The sequence below is a fragment of the Pelobates fuscus genome, chromosome 13 (assembly GCF_036172605.1).
Source record: "Pelobates fuscus isolate aPelFus1 chromosome 13, aPelFus1.pri, whole genome shotgun sequence".
In the NCBI taxonomy this organism is placed as follows: domain Eukaryota; kingdom Metazoa; phylum Chordata; class Amphibia; order Anura; family Pelobatidae; genus Pelobates; species Pelobates fuscus.
In genome coordinates, this window is record NC_086329.1 from 107764404 (window position 1) to 107785977 (window position 21574).

A 21574-nucleotide genomic window follows, 5' to 3' on the forward strand; every position below is an offset into this window, starting at 1 on the left:
GGGGAACCTCTGTGACCGGCGGGGACTGAGGTAACAAACACGACTAAACGGTTTGCCCCATTACTTTAGTAAGTACCTATAACTTACAATTATTCATTGTTTTCAATAGTTTGCTTGATTTTTTTTCTCTTCCTTGCACAGTGGAATGCTGGGAACTAATTAGTTAAAATAATGTGGAATTCCAGGTTCCCATTGGCTGTTAATTTGGGCAGGAGGAGTTCATGGTCAATTACATTCATCACACATCGGGGGATCTATCAAAATGTTTTGGCAAATTGTTGGAGCAATTTAAGAAATCTGATTTATTTATTTTCGTGTTTTTTTTTTTGGGGGGGGGGGGGAGGGGAGGGGCGTTGTAACCATCTTTTATTAATATGTTTTTTAATATGTGCCATTTTTTTGCCGACATAACAGATTTATGAATATTTCTACCTCGATAGCTTGTCCAGTCTTCTAAAACTTCAATTTCTGGTGAAAGTTGATGGGATTTACTTTGAAGAAAACCGTCACTGTTTGAGTACTGCAGCCTTTTAAACCAGCATTTTTCAGAACACGTTGATTATTATTATTATTATTTTATTATTTATATAGCGCCATCACATTCCGTAGCGTTGTACAATGGGATAAATACTCCTAACTACTTTTGGACAACATCTGGCTGACTATCCACACTACGTGTTTGTTTACTGTCTCTGAGGGTTTAAAATGGTGACACAGACCCACTTTAATTAACCTTTAAAATAAAACAACCCTTCCCCAAATATGGATAAACCCCGGCCCTTGGAGGTAATGCAAGTGGAATTGGAAGAATTTGTGAAACCGATTCATTAGGTGGTAAAACCGAGCCACGAGTTCCACAAACCCAGTGTATTTCAGCACAAAACGCAGGGTCAAACAATGGAGCTGCCCTGCCTGAGTTGACATTTTTGTGAGTTATGCCTCGCACATAATGCCGGCTTTATTATATAAAGTGCTCTTGTTACCAGCAGCTGGTGTAACTGAAAGGGGAAAATAGAATCATAAAGATCCAAGTACTGACATCTAGCAGCAATTCACCGTCGTTACACAGAGACCGGATCGTGCCCCCAAATCTCCGTCATTAGCATATAATTTCATGGCACAAATCCCCCCGCCGCCCCCACGCGTAGCCCACCCAGCCATTACTCCATGCTTAGGCTTTCATTTTCTCAAATTCACAATAATCACATGAACGTAGTCATTTCTTATTTCGATAATTATCGTTAAGATAGTTATTCGCTAAACAGTGAGTTGTGATAAATGGTTTGATCAGTCAAGTAAAGGGAACTGGACGTTGGTACTTTCTCTGACATTTACTGGTTTCTCGTGAATTCAGTGTTTAATTAATACTGCTCTCAATTAACAGTCACAGAGTAAGATTATCGCACGTCCTGACACTTGTATAATATGCCTCTTACAGGGTGGCAAATGGTGTAAAGCGGTGTGTATGTATATATTTATTATAACATTTTTTCCAAGTGTCCTCAGTAAGAGGTGAGATTGTTATTATCAGAGATTACCACCTCTGCTGGGTGTCACTCCACAGCCCTCAGCCTGTCCATTGCAGCTCAGTCACCACACTAAGCCATATAAATAACTCCAAATATTCTCCAAATATGGTGCATTGAAACGGCACTGTCACAAAGTGACCGCAGGTAACTGGAGAGAGACAAGAGACTGGAATTAGTGACAAAGACTGGAATTAGAGTGTCAGAGTGGAACGAGACTGAGACTGGAATTAGAGTGTCAGAGCGGAGCGAGACAGTAGACTGGAATTAGAGTGTTGGAGCGGAGCGAGACAGAGACTGGAATTAGTGACAGAGCGAAGCGAGACACAGACTGAATTAGAGTGTTGAGCTAGACAGACACTGGAATTAGAGTGACAGAGAGGAGCGAGACAGACACTGGAATTAGTGTCAGTGTGGAATGAGACAGAGACTTGAATCAGAGTGTCGGTGTGGAACGAGAGGAGACTGGAATTGGAGTGTCAGTGTGGAACGAGACAGAGACTGGAATTATAGTGTAGGTGTGGAGCAGGACAGAGACCATAATTAGAGTGTCGGTGTGGAGCGAGACAGCGAGAAGGTAAACAGATTTTGCGTGAATGATAGGGAGACTTGCAGTGTAACTTGGGATTCTACCCCTGGAGGCATACACCTGGTATGAGTTCATGTTACTTACCCCCTCACCCCCCCCCCCAGCACAAAGGTCGAGCCCTGACCCCTGTCAGTCCTTGTGAAACCAGCCGCAGGCCCACAGCTTCTGGAGACCTGTGCAGCTCTTAATTAAGGATGATTGCAGTCTGTGCTGGGAGGCTGAGCACCGCATTCCTGGAGTTTTTCACATAAATCAGTTACTTTGGTGATTTGGGGGTAAATTCTGCAGCCTTTTGGGGTTCTGATTGTTAGCAGGTTCAGTAGGACATGTCACCTGGCTGGAGAGGAGCTTCCTCCACTAACATGGGCACCTTGTGACACAATATAGGGATGGGTACCAATCAATCTCAGAATCCAGTAATCCTACCAGGTATCGGGACCCCCTAATTGACACGTCATTACCCTGAGAACATTGTGTATCACTAACATGGGCACCGCATGACACAATATAGGGATGGGTACCAATCAATCTCAGAATCCAGTAATCCTACCAGGTATCGGGACCCCCTAATTGACACGTCATTACCCTGAGAACATTGTGTATCACTAACTTGGGCACCTCGTGACACAATATAGGGATGGGTACCAATCAATCTCACAGGCCAGTAATCCTACCAGGTATCGGGACCCCCTAATTGACACGTCATTACCCTGAGAACATTGTGTATCACTAACTTGGGCACCTCGTGACACAATATAGGGATGGGTACCAATCAATCTCACAGGCCAGTAATCCTACCAGGTATCGGGACCCCCTAATTGACACGTCATTACCCTGAGAACATTGTGTATCACTAACTTGGGCACCTCGTGACACAATATAGGGATGGGTACCAATCAATCTCAGAGGCCAGTAATCCTACCAGGTATCGGGACCCCCTAATTGACACGTCATTACCCTGAGAACATTGTGTATCACTAACATGGGCACCTCGTGACACAATATAGGGATGGGTACCAATCAATCTCAGAGGCCAGTAATCCTACCAGGTATCGGGACCCCCTAATTGACACGTCATTACCCTGAGAACATTGTGTATCACTAACATGGGCACCTCGTGACACAATATAGGGATGGGTACCAATCAATCTCAGAGGCCAGTAATCCTACCAGGTATCGGGACCCCCTAATTGACACGTCATTACCCTGAGAACATTGTGTATCCTTAACATGGGCACCGCATGACACAATATAGGGATGGGTACCAATCAATCTCACAGGCCAGTAATCCTACCAGGTATCGGGACCCCCTAATTGACACGTCATTACCCTGAGAACATTGTGTATCACTAACATGGGCACCTCATGACACAATATAGGGATGGGTACCAATCAATCTCAGAGGCCAGTAATCCTACCAGGTATCAGGACCCCCTAATTGACACGTCATTACCCTGAGAACATTGTGTATCCTTAACATGGGCACCTCGTGACACAATATAGGGATGGGTACCAATCAATCTCAGAATCCAGTAATCCTACCAGGTATCGGGACCCCCTAATTGACACGTCATTACCCTGAGAACATTGTGTATCACTAACATGGGCACCCCATGACACAAGATAGGGATGGGTACCAATCAATCTCAGAATCCAGTAATCCTACCAGGTATCGGGACCCCCTAATTGACACGTCATTACCCTGAGAACATTGTGTATCACTGACGCAATGAGAATCATGGATGGGATTCAGAGTTCTCCGTGACGCCATCATTTTCACCACTAATGCCAAAAACGATTTATTAATTAATAAGTTGAGTTCAGTTTCCAAATATCTGTAGCCCGACAGTAATTCCTCGATGTCCCTAACTGACACTAAGTCAGAGAGAATTCCTGCAGTTTTCTAACAGAGGTTAAGACCAGCTATCTGCTGTAGAAGAGGTTAATATTTTTTCCATATGCAAACCTTTTCGAAAGGTTTAAATCCATCTTGCCTTGCTTGGCAGGGAAGCCCTCCTGCTGGGAACAGACAGGTCGTGACATAACTATGTTGGGTAAAGAATTTCAAACAGGTGCAAATGTCCTGTCATGTTTAGCCAGGTTTGGATGGGCCGTACTGCGCGCCTGGTAACACGGTGCAACTCCCATCATTACTGGGACGCGACCAAACTAGCACTTCACTACCTCGAATCGCCGCTTAGCTGGTATTGTGTTAGAATAACATTATAACATGTCACGATGTATATTTATATATTTCAAAATGACAACTGAAAAGGGGCTTGATTCAGGACACAGAGCTCCGTGCTTACAGAGCTCCACGCTGGGCTCCTCCAAAGTAGTTTTTTTTTATATTTAGTGCGTTTTAATTACTTTTTAATAGCAGGTGCCAGGACATAAATGGATGGACTGTCTCACCTGGCTGCAACAATTACATACCTTTAGAGCACCGTCTTCCCCCGATATAATGATAATGTATTATGATGGTAAAATTGCGAGAATTATATAGGCCATGAGAAAGAAGATTCTTCAGTCGCACTCCATCCAGTGACGCATTGGTTTACTCAAAGTTCTGATGTTCAGGTTAATAAAAAAAAAAATGAATTGGGAGAATGGACTTTGGGAATATATGCTGAATTATCTGAAAATAGCGGTAGTTTAGTAGATGTGCTGTAGGCAGTATTTATTTTTGTACTCTATGTATCTTATCAAGTTTTTTTTTTTTTTCACAACACTATATACTATACATATAAAACCTTTATCACCTTAATAAGCATTGTAGTATATGTTGATATCCCGCATTCCTTTGTCAAAAGAGTTTTATTGTTCTTTAAGTGATACGACGGACCCAGGTGCTAAAATAAAATCACTTTTGATCAACAGTAAATACAGATCCGAGACGACGGACACATACGCATCATCCGTACGAAACCCATTGACAGCTTGTGAATACATTGGTGATAAAACTAAAAAGATTACAAAAAACCTGAAAGGATTGCTGCAAAACTGACCTTAAAACATGATGGGTTCACTGTGAAATGGGTGCTTTCAACCTTAATTGGTCGGCTCATTCTATAATTGGATTGAGGTTATTATCTAGCCATGGGTAGCGTCTCTAATGCCTTCGCTGTGTTTATCAATGCTTGAACAGAGGGGGGAAAGAAGAATTCATTTTCCAAATCCGCTATTTTAACCAAAAAAGTTTCTATTTAGTGTATGGTGGTGAGCCCCAGTAAGCCGTTTTGCAAAATAATGGATTTTAAAAAAATATCCACTTTGGTTAAGTTTAAATGTAAAATTTCAAATTTGTCTGCAAATGAATAAATCACCTTATTGTAGTAATACGCTTTATTTTTTTTTTTAATTTATTTTTTCTAAGAAGAGGTTCGTTGCCTCCTCCTGTCTCGATGGATCTCTTGGCAACTACTAGCATGTTCACACATTTTGTTTAAAATTCCCTTATCGCAGGGGCTGGGGGCTGGGAGCGGTTTAACAGGTCCGGGGCACCATCTGTGAACACATGCACACACCTAATATAAGCGAAGAACTCACTACGCTATGCTCCCCTCCTACAGCAAGAAAATTCAACTGCTACAAATATCTCAAAGGTTTTACATTTAAAGTGAAACTGTTACTTATCTGATTTTTTTACACACATAGGTTGATATTTTATTTACATTCTTTTTAGAAGCAAACTGTTTAGAATTCAGTTTTTTGATTTTGACCACTCGGCCGATGTCAAAAGACTTTGACTCCCATGAAGCTCTGCGTAAAGGTTCCTTGCTGTGTGCTATGTGCCCGTGTGCACAGCGTCCAAGCAGATAATGGATCGCGCATGCACAGCTAGAAGCATCATGGGAAAATATTGGAGTGTGGACCTAGAAGTGTTGAAGAATTGATTATGTTATTTACCTACGTCCGCCTCACTCCTTACCCCAGTAAATACACAGTGTATACTGTGGTCAATTAATTAAATATTATATTTAACTAGATATAATAGACATCAGAGGAAGCCACACATATATCATACAACTATCACTAGGCGCATATTATATACATATAAAAAATAAGGAGAAATTATAGTGTTTTTTTAATGTATTTTTCTGTTGAAGTAATAGTATATCTATTTCTGTAAAACTAATTAAATGTAATAGTTTTTTTTTTTTTTTTAAAGAAAAACACCTGACAAAAGTAATGAGGGTTTAGTTACATTATATGATCATACATTGCATAAGCCTGCCACAACATCAATGTACCCCATTATTGGCAGGTCCTACTATAACAACCTAATGCCTGCTCTTATGAGATTAATCAACCTCCTTATTCATCTATAGATATTTTTAATATTGATATATTCATTTATTGTTTTATTTTTAAACCGAGCAGGGAGCTGGAAGTGTAATCAACATGTGAGAAACTGGAGATTTTTCCCCAGTTTGCCAATTTCAGGATACATTTTGCAAGTCAGTTTTCAAATCCCCTAAAAACTCCGCGTTCAGTGATTTAATATCTAAATTCTAACCCAAAAAAGAACGTTATTTAGATCACTATTTAATTGTCTGGAAACCATGCAATAATCTCTGGAAAAATAATGCAACGGACTATACTGCAATGAAAAAAGTATTCTTCCATATATTACTACAGATTAAATGTATAGGTCCGATTTAAATAAAGAGAGAAATAATTCTCACATATGAAATGTTATTTACAAAATGAACTAACAGTAAAACAGGATAGTATTTAATATTCACACATGTACAAGGTTTATTTAAAAAAAATAATAAATAAAAAAAAAGTGTAATTGTTTGATTCTCCCAGTACCATATTAAAATCATATTGTGTGAAATAGTTACTAGGATAACTTTTATTTTATTACTTTATCTAGTTAGATGATATATATATATATCTATCACAAAGCAGACTTTTAACAAAAACACATATAAATTAAAACGTTAGTTCTAAGAATATATTTTTAAAGTAATTTTGTGGTGTTCAAAAAGAAACACAAATAGATCCAAACAGATATGTGTCTTATTAAAGACAATATCTTAAAAATAAATTTCATTTTGGTTAAAAAAAAAAAAAGAAATCACCCCACCAAATAATTTTGAGCTGGTTCCTTAATTCATTGACATTTTTTTTTTTTTTTCTACGTTTGATAAGCCAAATTAGTTGAGTAATTCTGAAGCAAAATAATGGACTATTACGGAATCTCTCAATACTGGTTTTATTTATTTATTCCAGTAATTTGGAAAAACCTGCTTTTGTTATCAAGTCTTAAGCATTTCTAAATTCTTGACATTGCTTGTAGGGAGGATCTTCCAAAACCTTGTTTTTACAAAAATACTGCTAGTACACAAAAAATGCATTCTTAGTATAACGTTTAAATAAATTGTGAAATCCTCTTTGTATTGTAATATCACATTGATTTTTTTTTTTCTTATTTTTTTTTTTTAAATGAAGCATAAGCCATTTAACATTTCATACAGAATAATCTGCTTGGCGCATGTCTAAATTATATAAATGTATGTGGATTTTTTTAAAATAAATTGTGACAGGAAATTCCATTATTATTTTATTCACAACGCAACTACATAATTTTACTGCGCAATTATTAAACTAATTAGCTGAATAAAAATGGTAAATTAGTTATAATTAGACTGGTTAGTATAAAGAGGATAAAAAAAGACGGGTCGTATTAATTTAAAAAAAATAATTTAAATCAAATATTTTTAAGGAGAGAAAGAGCAATGTGGTGGAAATCAGATTTGTATCTATTTATCGGTTTTATATTTAATATATTTGATGCAGTCTTAGGGTTCGAACATTGTCACATGTTTCAATGTCATTAACATTTCAATATATCGCCAGCAATCGGTCTTTTGTAGCTTGTATAGAATAACATTTTTTCTTTTGTGGCGCAAATGTAAATATCCAAACATAAAAGTCTCAATCAACTACAATTCAGCAGCTTACCCCAGGGGCACACGAGGCAATGCATATTTCGCATAATGCACAGAATGCAATTTATCTCAAATAAAAGATATAATTTACCCCTGATTGAGATATCCCCCCCCCCACCTGAGCTTTTTACTAATTCATCACATAATCTATCTGTCCTTTGTATTAAACACTTAGTTCCTTTCTCCGTGGCATAGTAAATGCGTTTTGTAATATCGTTCTAAATTATTTCGTATTATTTCGCAAACAAAAGACGAATGTCCGCAGTTATAAACAATACACAATAAAATCATTTTTAAATTATTTTTTACATTATTTCTGCTCTTCCATGTACAGTCTATACGCCCTACAGAGCATGAAGCCCACAACCATTTATTCTGTAATATTTATTACCATTAATAACCGAAAATCACAGAACTATACATTGTGCTATGTTATGAAGTCAGAACAATTCGTTTCCAACAGATTATACCCGTCCGTTAGATTGTTTATATAATAATTTATCTTTTATATAGTGAAAATGTGTTTTAAAAAAAACATGGATACAATAAAGGTTGCCATAGGTACATATTTTTTTTCTGTTCAAACAATTATATATCATTTTAATTAATTACTATACCACATTTTAAACAAAATAAATATTTTAAAGTAGATATAGTACAATTAATTATTAGCATTGTTTGTAAATTACAGTTGAATTCTAAAGTTGTTAGAATTTACTTTTGCAAAGCAAAATGAATATATTGGTTTTTTTTTTAAATAGCTGATAAACAATAGTTTAAATGATCTATTTTAAGATATATATATCTGTCTATAATAAAATATGTCAATATCCGTTATAGTAAGCTTGACTTGGTGTGTGAGCAGTGAGATAAAATCTTCTATTTGCTGTTTATTGGCTAGTGACCCCTGTATCTCACACTAAGTATGTTTAAACTCTAATAATTGCCACCTGTCTCCTATAGAATCCCAAGCCTTTCCAAACCTGGATTTTAAGTCCCGCAAATAGAATTTTATAGGCTAAAGAGCAGACAAGAGTTATAAGGAGCAAACAGATTATTTATTTTATATAATGAATCATATCATCTTTAGTTAACTTTAACATTTGTTTCTGAGCCAACCATATACGCTAACCGCTAAATATATTAGGACATTGCAAGTATTTCATTTAATGCAGTTGTTGACACAAAGCATCAATCCTTTGTATGGATTGTAATAGTATTTTAATTATTCTCTGCAAGATTTATTTTGGACGCACAGCAAAGATCATAACCAACGAAATATGTAACTTGCGGTTTTCTCTGTTAGTCCTCTGTGCAAAAATGTTGTCATTTTGGTGACAAATGTCATTTAAACGATTATTTAAGATAGGAATTCACAAGTATTTCTCTTATATTTACTCCTTAGTGATGCCTCAGTGCCCCAGCTCAATGGCGTTATTGTTTAAAAAAGTTACCACTATAAAGTAGGGATTAGGGTTCATTATAATTAATTATAATTGAGTAAGTATTAGCGTAGAGTGGCTGTGCTTGATGACGTTAATTCGTTGGCATTGTCGATGACTAATACAGACATGAAGGGTAAAAACGTAAAAACTTTAACGAAGTCAATAATTAGTCTGTGCGACATCAAAGTGATATGGCGGACAATACCCCTGATGCCTTTATACCCAATTCTTTATCAGATTGCCCATAATTTCGATAGCAGGAATTAGTAGACTTTTAAAGAGTTGTAGATCATTGTCATAGATTATTCCATTTAGTATATGTTTATTCAGAGTGTGATATTAAACATTTAAGTTCTTCTGTGTTAAATATAAGAGATGTTTAATTCCTCTTGTCAAGGTTAGTGGGGGGGCATCTTATTCATGAGCAGAGCACCTAGCATGTACCTGAGATTAGTACAAATATGGAAACATTCTTTGAGATTTATTTGGCATATTAAAGATTCTGATCATTTCTTAAATCACATAAAAGAAAACGTAGAAACAATTCTAGTACACCTCAGCATTTCCATACTGCTCGTATACTGTGTGATAGCTTAGTTAGTTAATGCACAAACTGTAAAACTGGATTGGAATGCCAGATTCAGTTCAAGACGTTAATCCTTCTGATGTCAATACAAAGAATTAGTTAATAGTAATATATGTTAAACCTCTACGATCTGGGCTTATACGTGTGAGATACATAGATATTACTTCAACAGGCAGATGATGTGACATCACATAGTGCAATAAAAACCGGCCAGTATAGTTTGACTGACACTATGCCATGCAGGGGACCCTAATCTCAAGACAACAAGAGGACATTCGTCCCCGCAATTAGTGGGGAGCCCCATTAACCAGCTGCTGCCATTCATACAACACATCTCCCGTCATTGATATGACAAGTAAGGGGGCTTTGGAATGAGACAAAGTGTGAGACCAGGACTCTGTTGATCTTTTTCTGTCCCATCACATCACGTTATATTACTCCAATTTTGCACCTTAACCAGCGCTGCGGAATGTGTTGGCGCTGTATAATAAATGATAATAATAACAAGAGATGGGTTATTAGTATTTCAGTTAAGCTCAATAAGTAAGAACAAGGCTTCATCTTTGTGAAGACTTGGGGCTTACTCAAACCTAAAAATTGACCTAGGAAGGCTGAGTGGGTGAGAAGGACTGAGACCTCAGAGTGAAACGTGGGCGTCACTGCAGCCACACAGTATGGCCCTACTGTATAATAGATTGCAAGCTCCTAGGAACACGCTGTAATTGAGTTCACCAATTCTACCTTCATTTGGAATCACTATTATTTTACTTAATCCCCGCTTATATGTTTCTAGTACATTTAGGAGGTAAAGGTCCAGCATTCTCTCGTTATGGCTGTGATAAAGATGGATAATAACTTCCTATTAAACGACCAACCATTGTGTAAACCAAATTTAAACAGATTCCTAGTTGAGCATTTATCCACATACTTGGAAACCAGAGAATATCTGAATCTACCTTTCCTGTTTAAACACTTTGTTATTATTATTATTATTATCGTTTAGGAACTGCCTTAAAACCCATCTCTTGAGGAAAGCTTATGGCCTCCCAGAGTAACCTCTAACTCACATACCAGTCCCTTGCTCTCTCCTAAAGGGCAGCACTCTACTCTCTCCTCCAGCTCTGCTTCACTCCCACCTTATTTGGTGGTGAATTCCTGTCCTAATGTGTTTTACACCCCACCTCCTATAGACTAAGCTCGTTTGAGCTGGGTCCTCTTCAACCTATCGTTTCTGTAAGTTTTCTTGTAATTGTCCTAATTATAGCTAAATCCCTCCCTCTTATATAATATTGCAAAGCGCTACGGAATCTGTTGGTGCTATATAAATGGCAATAATAATAATTATTATAAATGTGGTTGTCCACAACTCTCTATATGGAAAAGCAGAACGTGCTGCAAGCAGTGTTTACAAGTGCATTATGGGATTGCGCATGGTGCATTGTGGGTGGGAACACACGCACACTATCCTAAAGAACCCATATATAAAGAATAGATTATTAAATAGTGCAGATGGAGATATGTCTAAAATACATGTTAGTATTTAAACAATGAATCAGGACCCCTGACGGCAATACAGTGTTTATGGTTTAGTTTATAATGTGTGTTAATAATTGGAATAATAATAATAATAATATTAAACTGCAGACTACGTTTTATATTGATGCAGACCCCTTTATATAATGCATTATTATTAATAAAATGCAGACCTCTTTATATATTGATGCAGACCCCTTTATATCTTGATGCAGACCCCTTTATATAATGTATTCTTATTATTAAAATGCAGGCCATGTTTTATATTGATGCAGACCCCTTTATATAATGACGCAGATCCCTTTATATAATGACGCAGACCCCTTTATATAATGATGCAGACCCCTTTATATAATGATGCAGACCCCTTTATATAATGACGCAGACCCCTTTATATAATGACGCAGACCCCTTTATATAATGATGCAGACCCCTTTATATAATGATGCAGACCCCTTTATATATTGATGCAGTCCCCTTTATATAATGATGCAGTCCCCTTTATATAATGATGCAGACCCCTTTATATAATGATGCAGACCCCTTTATATATTGATGCAGACCCCTTTATATATTGATGGAGGCCCCTTTATATAATGATGCAGACCCCTTTATATATTGATGCGGACCCCTTTATATAATGATGCAGACCCCTTTATATAATGATGCAGACCCCTTTATATATTGATGCAGACCCCTTTATATATTGATGCAGACCCCTTTATATAATGATGCAGACCCCTTTATATATTGATGCAGACCCCTTTATATAATGATGCAGTCCCCTTTATATATTGATGCAGACCCCTTTATATAATGATGCAGACCCCTTTATATACTGATGCAGACCCCTTTATATATTGATGCAGACCCCTTTATATATTGATGCAGACCCCTTTATATAATGATGCAGACCCCTTTATATATTGATGCAGACCCCTTTATATAATGATGCAGACCCCTTTATATATTGATGCAGACCCCTTTATATACTGATGCAGACCCCTTTATATATTGATGCAGACCCCTTTATATATTGATGCAGACCCCTTTATATATTGATGCAGACCCCTTTATATAATGATGCAGACCCCTTTATATATTGATACAGACCCCTTTATATAATGATGCAGACCCCTTTAAATATTGATGCAGACCCCTTTATATATTGATGCAGACCCCTTTATATATTGATGCAGACCCCTTTATATAATGATGCAGACCCCTTTATATATTGATGCAGACCCCTTTATATAATGATGCAGACCCCTTTATATATTGATGCAGACCCCTTTATATAATGATGCAGACCCCTTTATATATTGATGCAGACCCCTTTATATAATGATGCAGACCCCTTTATATATTGATGCAGACCCCTTTATATAATGATGCAGACCCCTTTATATATTGATGCAGACCCCTTTATATATTGATGCAGACCCCTTTATATATTGATGCAGACCCCTTTATATATTGATGCAGACCCCTTTATATAATGATGCAGACCCCTTTATATATTGATGCAGACCCCTTTATATAATGATGCAGACCCCTTTATATATTGATGCAGACCCCTTTATATAATGATGCAGACCCCTTTATATATTGATGCAGACCCCTTTATATAATGATGCAGACCCCTTTATATATTGATGCAGACCCCTTTATATAATGATGCAGACCCCTTTATATATTGATGCAGACCCCTTTATATAATAATGCAGACCCCTTTATATATTGATGCAGACCCCTTTATATATTGATGCAGACCCCTTTATATATTGATGCAGACCCCTTTATATAATGATGCAGACCCCTTTATATATTGATGCAGACCCCTTTATATAATGATGCAGACCCCTTTATATATTGATGCAGACCCCTTTATATATTGATGCAGACCCCTTTATATATTGATGCAGACCCCTTTATATAATGATGCAGACCCCTTTATATATTGATGCAGACCCCTTTATATATTGATGCAGACCCCTTTATATAATGATGCAGACCCCTTTATATATTGATGCAGACCCCTTTATATAATGATGCAGACCCCTTTATATATTGATGCAGACCCCTTTATATAATGATGCAGACCCCTTTATATATTGATGCAGACCCCTTTATATATTGATGCAGACCCCTTTATATAATGATGCAGACCCCTTTATATATTGATGCAGACCCCTTTATATATTGATGCAGACCCCTTTATATATTGATGCAGACCCCTTTATATATTGATACAGACCCCTTTATATATTGATGCAGACCCCTTTATATAATGATGCAGACCCCTTTATATATTGATGCAGACCCCTTTATATAATGATGCAGACCCCTTTATATATTGATGCAGACCCCTTTATATAATGATGCAGACCCCTTTATATATTGATGCAGACCCCTTTATATAATGATGCAGACCCCTTTATATATTGATGCAGACCCCTTTATATAATGATGCAGACCCCTTTATATATTGATACAGACCCCTTTATATATTGATGCAGACCCCTTTATATATTGATGCAGACCCCTTTATATAATGATGCAGACCCCTTTATATAATGATGCAGACCCCTTTATATATTGATACAGACCCCTTTATATATTGATGCAGACCCCTTTATATAATGATGCAGACCCCTTTATATATTGATGCAGACCCCTTTATATATTGATGCAGACCCCTTTATATAATGATGCAGACCCCTTTATATAATGATGCAGACCCCTTTATATATTGATACAGACCCCTTTATATAATGATGCAGACCCCTTTATATATTGATGCAGACCCCTTTATATAATGATGCAGAACCCTTTATATAATGATGCAGACCCCTTTATATATTGATACAGACCCCTTTATATAATGATGCAGACCCCTTTATATAATGATGCAGACCCCTTTATATATTGATGCAGACCCCTTTATATAATGATGCAGACCCCTTTATATAATGATGCAGACCCCTTTATATATTGATGCAGACCCCTTTATATATTGATACAGACCCCTTTATATAATGATGCAGAACCCTTTATATAATGATGCAGACCCCTTTATATATTGATACAGACCCCTTTATATAATGATGCAGACCCCTTTATATATTGATGCAGACCCCTTTATATAATGATGCAGACCCCTTTATATAATGATGCAGACCCCTTTATATATTGATACAGACCCCTTTATATATTGATACAGACCCCTTTATATATTGATGCAGACCCCTTTATATAATGATGCAGACCCCTTTATATATTGATACAGACCCCTTTATATATTGATGCAGACCCCTTTATATATTGATGCAGACCCCTTTATATATTGATACAGACCCCTTTATATAATGATGCAGACCCCTTTATATATTGATGCAGACCCCTTTATATAATGATGCAGACCCCTTTATATAATGATGCAGACCCCTTTATATATTGATACAGACCCCTTTATATATTGATACAGACCCCTTTATATATTGATGCAGACCCCTTTATATAATGATGCAGACCCCTTTATATACTGATGCAGACCCCTTTATATAATGATGCAGACCCCTTTATAGAATTGATTATTAATATATAATAATGCCCCCCAGGCTGTCCTGGATACAGTAATAATAACAATGTATCAATGAGGGTAATCTGACTGCAGCTCATGGCTGACATCTAGTGGCCAGAAATAAAACTGCCATTGCTGTCCCCAGTGTTGGCTAATAAAGTTCTGACTGTTATAAAAAGCAGGCATCATTTCCCAGCATGCCCCTCTCTCCCAGCTGCAGTTATACGTTGGCCTAGCCTGCCTGGTCATGTGATCCAGATCCATCCATTGCATGCCGGGATTCGTAGTTCGCAGTAGCAGTGTGTTCTACAGGCAGCCATTGAAACCAGTATCAGGAAGAACTACATTTCCCAGCAGGCACCGGAGTGAAAGGCCAGTTCCTAGACTAGTGCAGGGCTGCAAGGGCAGGAGGATGCAGTGAGCAGTGTCAGCGGTAAGTACCATGGCTGGGAGGGTAGGTGGCTGTCACCATGTCTGGATTAGCTGGGGGAGGGGTATTCATGGATACTGCTCCCAATAACAGATCAATAATCAATCAAACCAATAACCAGGGAGAGCAGGGCATGGAAACTGCTCCCAATAACAGATCAATAACCAGTGAGGGCAGGAAAAGTGCTTCCAATAACATTAATAATCAATCAATTAAACGAATAATCAATGAGGGCAGGACATAGAAAGTGCTTACAATAACCTATCAATAATTAATTAAACCAACCAATGAGGGCAGCTACACTGGGATTGCTGCTAATTTAGTTAAAGGGACACTATAGTCACCTGAGCAACTTTAGCTTAATGAAGCAGTTTTGGTGTATAGAACATGCCCCTGCAGCCTCACTGCTCAATCCTCTGCCATTTAGGAGTTAAATCCCTTTGTTTATGAACCCTAGTCACACCTCCCTGCATGTGACTTGCACAGCCTTCCATAAACACTTCCTGTAAAGAGAGCCCTATTTAGGCTTTCTTTATTGCAAGTTCTGTTTAATTAAGATTTTCTTATCCCCTGCTATGTTAATAGCTTGCTAGACTCTGCAAGAGCCTCCTGTATGTGATTAAAGTTCAATTTAGAGATTGAGATACAATTATTTAAGGTAAATTACATCTGTTTGAAAGTGAATCCAGTTTTCTGTTCATGCAGGCTCTGTCAATCATAGCCAGGGGAGGTGTGGCTAGGGCTGCATAAACAGAAACAAAGTGATTTAACCCCTTCAGGACCGGCCTGTTTTTGCGATGTTTGTACGTTAAGGACCAGAGCAGTTTTAACACTTTTGTGGTGTTTGTGTTTAGCTGTAATTTTCCGCTCTCTCATTTACGGTTCCCATACAAGTTATATACTGTTTTTTTCACGACAAGAAGGGCTTTCTTTACATACCAGTATATATATTATGTCATATATTGTATTTAAAAAAAATAATAAAATATGGTGAAAAATAAAAAAAAAAACATGTTTTTGGACTTTTACTTGAAAAATCTTTTACTTATCTACAAAAGCTAATGAAAAAAACTGCTAAATAGATTCAAAATTTTGTCCCGAGTTTAAAAACACCCAGTGTTTACATGCTTTATTGCTTTTTTTTGCAAGTTATAGGCCTATAAATACAAGTAGGAAATTGCTGTTTCAATATATATATATTTTAAATGTATCAATAGTGACATTGTTACACCGTTATCTGTCATAAATCCCCGAAACACACCTAACATGTACATATTTTTTAAAGTAGACAACCCAGGGTATTCAAAATGGGGTATGTCCAGTTTTTTTTAGTAGCCACCTAGTCACAAACACTGGCCAAAGTTAGCATTTATATTTGTTTGTGTGTTAAAAATGCAAAAAACGCTAACTTTGGCCGGTGTTTGTGACTAAGTGGCTACTAAAAAAAGCTGAACATACCCCATTTGCAATACCTTGGGTTGTCTTCTTTCGCAAATGGTATGCCATCATGGGGCTAATTCTCATTCCTTGGCTACCATACGCTCTCAAAGGCAACCTAACCAATCTGACAAATTTCAATAAAAAAAAAAAAAGTAAAATCAAGCCTTATATTTGACCCTGTAACTTTCACAAACACTATAAAACCTCTACATGTGGGGTACTGTTATACTCAGGAGACTTCGCTGAACACAAATATTAGTGTATCAGAACAGTAAAATATATCACAGCAATAATATCCTCAGTGAAAGAGCTGTTTGTGTGTGAAAAATGCAAAAAACTTCACTTTCACTGACAATATCATCGCTGTGATATGTTTTACTGTTTTGAAACACTAATATTTGTGTTCAGCGAAGTCTCCCGAGTAAAACAGTACCCCCATGTACAGGATTTAGGGTGTCATAGAAAGTTACAGGGTTAAACACAGTGCTAGCAAATTAAATTATCTGGACTTTTGGCCTGGGTTGGCAGGCAGGTCCCTCAAATTGCAATCATTAAAATTACTTAATTAGGTAAAAATATTACATAAATATGCACGTAGAATTTTAATATATATACATATTTATATATTTGACGTCTACGTGTATATTTATGAAATTATTTATGTAATTATGTATGTGGACATATGTATATTTCGTATTATTTTTATTTATTTATTTATACATAGATATATATATCATTACATTCGAAGTATATTTTGATATAAATATATATATATCAATATCAAAATACTGTTAGAATAAAACTGAATATATATATATATAATTTTTTTTTAATTATTAAAAATTATTTTTATTTTTTGTTATTTATTTTTATTAACATATTATTTGTATTTTATAATATTATATATATACCATATATATAGTTATTATATATATTGTATATATTCGTGTGTAATTTAAATATAAGTGTATTTTTATAATTATATACGTATATATAAATATAAAAATACACTTAGTGTGACATTATATATATATGATATATATACATATATTATATATAGGTATATATAGATATAATACATGTATATATAGCATATATATACACATATTATTTTTTTTTTTTTACACAGATTTTTTTTTTACACTTTATTTTGGATTTTTCACTTGCAGGGAGACTGCCTGTCAGCACAGACAGTCCCCCTGCAGGCAGACACATGGACACCTATTGCGGTCATGTGATCGAGTGATCACATGGCCGTGGGGTCCTGATCTGCCGAAGGGGGACTGCCTGGGCAGACAGGCAACCCCCCTGGACCGGGTGGAGCACTGATCGCCGCCGTGGGACCGACGGCGATCAGGTAAGTAGCCCAAAACCGTTATGACGGTTCAGGACCGTCAGCGGTCCAAACGCACGTTTTACCGCTGACGGTCCTGAACCGTCAGCGGTCGTTAAGGGGTTAATTCCTAAATGACAGTGAATTGAGCAGTGAAATTGCAGGGGAATGATCTATACACTAAAACTGCTTTATTTAGCTAAAGTTGTTTAGGTGACTATAGTGTCCCTTTAATTTCCTGTTTGCCCTATGTGTCTCTGTCATACTGCAGGTCAGTATCCTTGACTCACCGCCCACCCCTAAATCTGCGTCAAGGACAGCAGGCTTGGTTTAATAATCCTGGGATGTCAAAACAACGTTAGTATTAAAGGAAAACTCCAGTGCCAGGAAAACAATCCGTTTTCCTGGCACTGCAAGTTCCCTCTCCCTCCCACCCCCCAATCCCCGGTTACTGAAGGGGTGAAAACCCCCTTCAGTCACTTACATGAGGCAGCGACGATGTCCCTCGTTGCTGTTTCCTCCTCCGCGCCGCTCCTCCTACTGTCTCCGTCAGCCGGTGGGCGAGACTGATCCTGCCCACCGGCCGGGAAGACCTAATGCGCATTAGCGCTCCCCATAGGAAAGCATTGAAAAATATTTTTAATGCTTTCCTATGGGGAAATGAGCGACGCTGGAGTCTAGTAGACAGCCACTAGAGGTGGAGTTAACCCTGCAAGGTAATTATTGCAGTTTATAAAAAACACTTGCAGGGTTAAGAGTAGTAGGAGTTGGCACCCAGACCACTCCAATGGGCAGAAGTGGTCTGGGTGACTGGAGTGTCTCTTTAACTAAACTAGCACTGTGCATGTTGGGACTTGTAGTTCAGAACAGCGCTGTCATGCAGGCAGCCACAGAAAGAAGCCTAAGGAAGGACTACATTTCCTAGCAAGCACTGGGGCGGTGATTATCTCAAGGAGTAAAGAGAGTTCCTAAACAAGCAGACTGTTTGAAGAATGCACCCATGAGCCAGTGTTTAATATGACCAAGGGGGAGCATTGTAAAATGATGTTTGTGTAAACGTGATATATGGGCCGTGTTTTATGAAAAGTAATTTAAAATGGATGCAGCCACGTGTTCTATCTCTGTTATACCCTCGTACAATCGCAGTGTGACCATCTTTCACTCCCCACGAACTACCTGGAGATTGAGAACTCTGCTTTAAAAGGATATCAGTGAGCCATACTTTGTAAGAAATGTAAAATAAAAACACTGCCCTATAAAGGAACTCTCTCTTAATGCTGAAAATAAATGTTTCAGTTAGAGTAGTTCCTGTTTTATTTTCCATTTAGAACCCCTGTTAAGGTAACCGTTTTATTGAGCACACAGACTATGCCTCCCCTCCTTTATTGTAGACCTATGGTGAATGACAGAGGAAGCAGCTCTAGTGAACGCCGGTCTGACCATCACTAGAGGCGTGTTTCCAGCCGTTTCCCAGAAATTTCATGGTTTTAGATTGTCCAGGAAAATGAAGCCCTTCTATGTAGCAAAACGACTATATTAAAACAGGTCTGTTGCTTCTTGTTATTTTAGAAAGATATTGATATACTTTATGTAGACTGATACTAATTGTGTTCGAATTTCATTAAGATTCCAACACAATCCAAAGATACCATAAGACAATGTACGGACCACTTTGTTTTATGGTAAATCTGAGGTTGACAAGATGCAGAATTTCACTGTCAACTTTTGTCCAATTCCGCAGCCATCACTAGTGACGGTTGTGGGATTCACTCGTGGTCTTGCTCTTTGCAAGACGTCCGCTGTGGAGGCTCTCGCAGTGCTCTCACGATTTCAGGGAGCACCGTACTGACATGGCTCCTGGCAAAGAAGCTCGAGCAGCCATAGAAGACCTCAAGAAAGAAGATGGCAGCAGCTGTGAAGAACAACGTTAGGTAAGTAAACCTAACCTCAATGGCACCCCTCGGCCAACTGACCATCACTGGAGATGTCACCTTTGGGAGTCTTTGCAAAATATGAAAAGACCCCTTGACGGGGTTAAGATGTTCAGGTTATGGTTCTTAGAGAGGCTCTCCTACTGTTATAGTTTCACAGTGAGCTCTGCCCACACAAGGACGTTGCTCAGCCAATCAGGAGCCTCTCAATCTATTCAGTGATGTCTACACTTAGCAGGGGTTTTGGGAGATATACTGAACCACTTAACAGTAGTTTCATTCCTCACATAGCCTATTATAAAATAAAACATTGATACCATTCTTTAGCTGTCTTCCTGTTTTTTTTATTTAGTACCATTCACCATTTCGATGCTGTCACTGAGCTTTCTCCAGAGTCGTACGAGATTGGTGTGCAAGTCCATTGCCGTGCAGTATTCCCGATTCCATCCAAATATGGACAAGCCGGTGGAAATTTCAATCAGAACAAAACTGACTCAAGGCCTTGGACCTTGTCACCTAGAGGTCCATAATGAGAGCTACATGCATGCAGTACCCAAAGGGTCAGAAACACACTTTAAAGTGGTAGTAGTGTCTGAGACCTTCAATGGAAAGTCTCTGATTCAGAGACATAGACTTGTGAATGAACTTCTGAAGGACGAGTTAGCTGGGCCTGTACATGCGCTGTCCATCCAGGCTAAGACTCCTCAACAATGGGAAGAGAATCCAACCGTTGGACAAAGCCCTGCTTGCATGGGCGGCTCGAAACATGACCCTGAGATGAGCAAGAAGGTCAATAGTCTGGTGTAGACCAGAGCCTGATAAGTTGTGGCGCAAGGCTCCGTGTTCTTGGTTTGTAATCGCTGTCTAAGAATGTGACTGGTGAAAATATATACTTAACGCTCTCTCTGAATACTGTTTTTTCTTGGAAAACCTCAAACTCCATTATTAAGAAATATGTTGAACTGATCTGTTAAAATAAGGCTGGGTCTTAGATCACTTACCATCACATACTGACCTTCATACCCGAACTCTAATAAATAACGCACGTTGACCTTCATACCCGACCTGTAATAAATACTGCACGATGACCTTCATACCCGACCTGTAATAAATACTGCACGATGACCTTCATACACGACCTGTAATAAATACCGCACGATGACCTTTATACCCGTGCTGTAATAAATACCGCACGCTGACCTTTATACCCGACCTGTA

The 21574-nt window shown here is 37.8% G+C and overlaps 1 protein-coding gene across 2 annotated transcripts; it reads left to right on the forward strand.

The window, feature by feature from the left end:
• Window positions 1–15570: 15570 nt before the first annotated feature.
• On the forward strand, window positions 15571–21260 carry BOLA1 (bolA family member 1). Of its 2 annotated transcripts, XM_063440422.1 has the most exons (3): window positions 15608–15655; window positions 20167–20356; window positions 20709–21260. In XM_063440422.1, the coding sequence occupies exon 3, from the start codon at window positions 20726–20728 to the stop codon at window positions 21161–21163; it is 438 nt and encodes a 145-aa protein (XP_063296492.1). In that variant the 5' UTR covers window positions 15608–15655; window positions 20167–20356; window positions 20709–20725; the 3' UTR covers window positions 21164–21260. The 2 variants fall into 2 exon arrangements, with proteins under 2 accessions (XP_063296491.1, XP_063296492.1); XM_063440421.1 differs by lacking the exon at window positions 20167–20356 and having other exon boundaries at window positions 15571–15655.
• The last annotated feature ends 314 nt before the right edge of the window (window positions 21261–21574 follow it).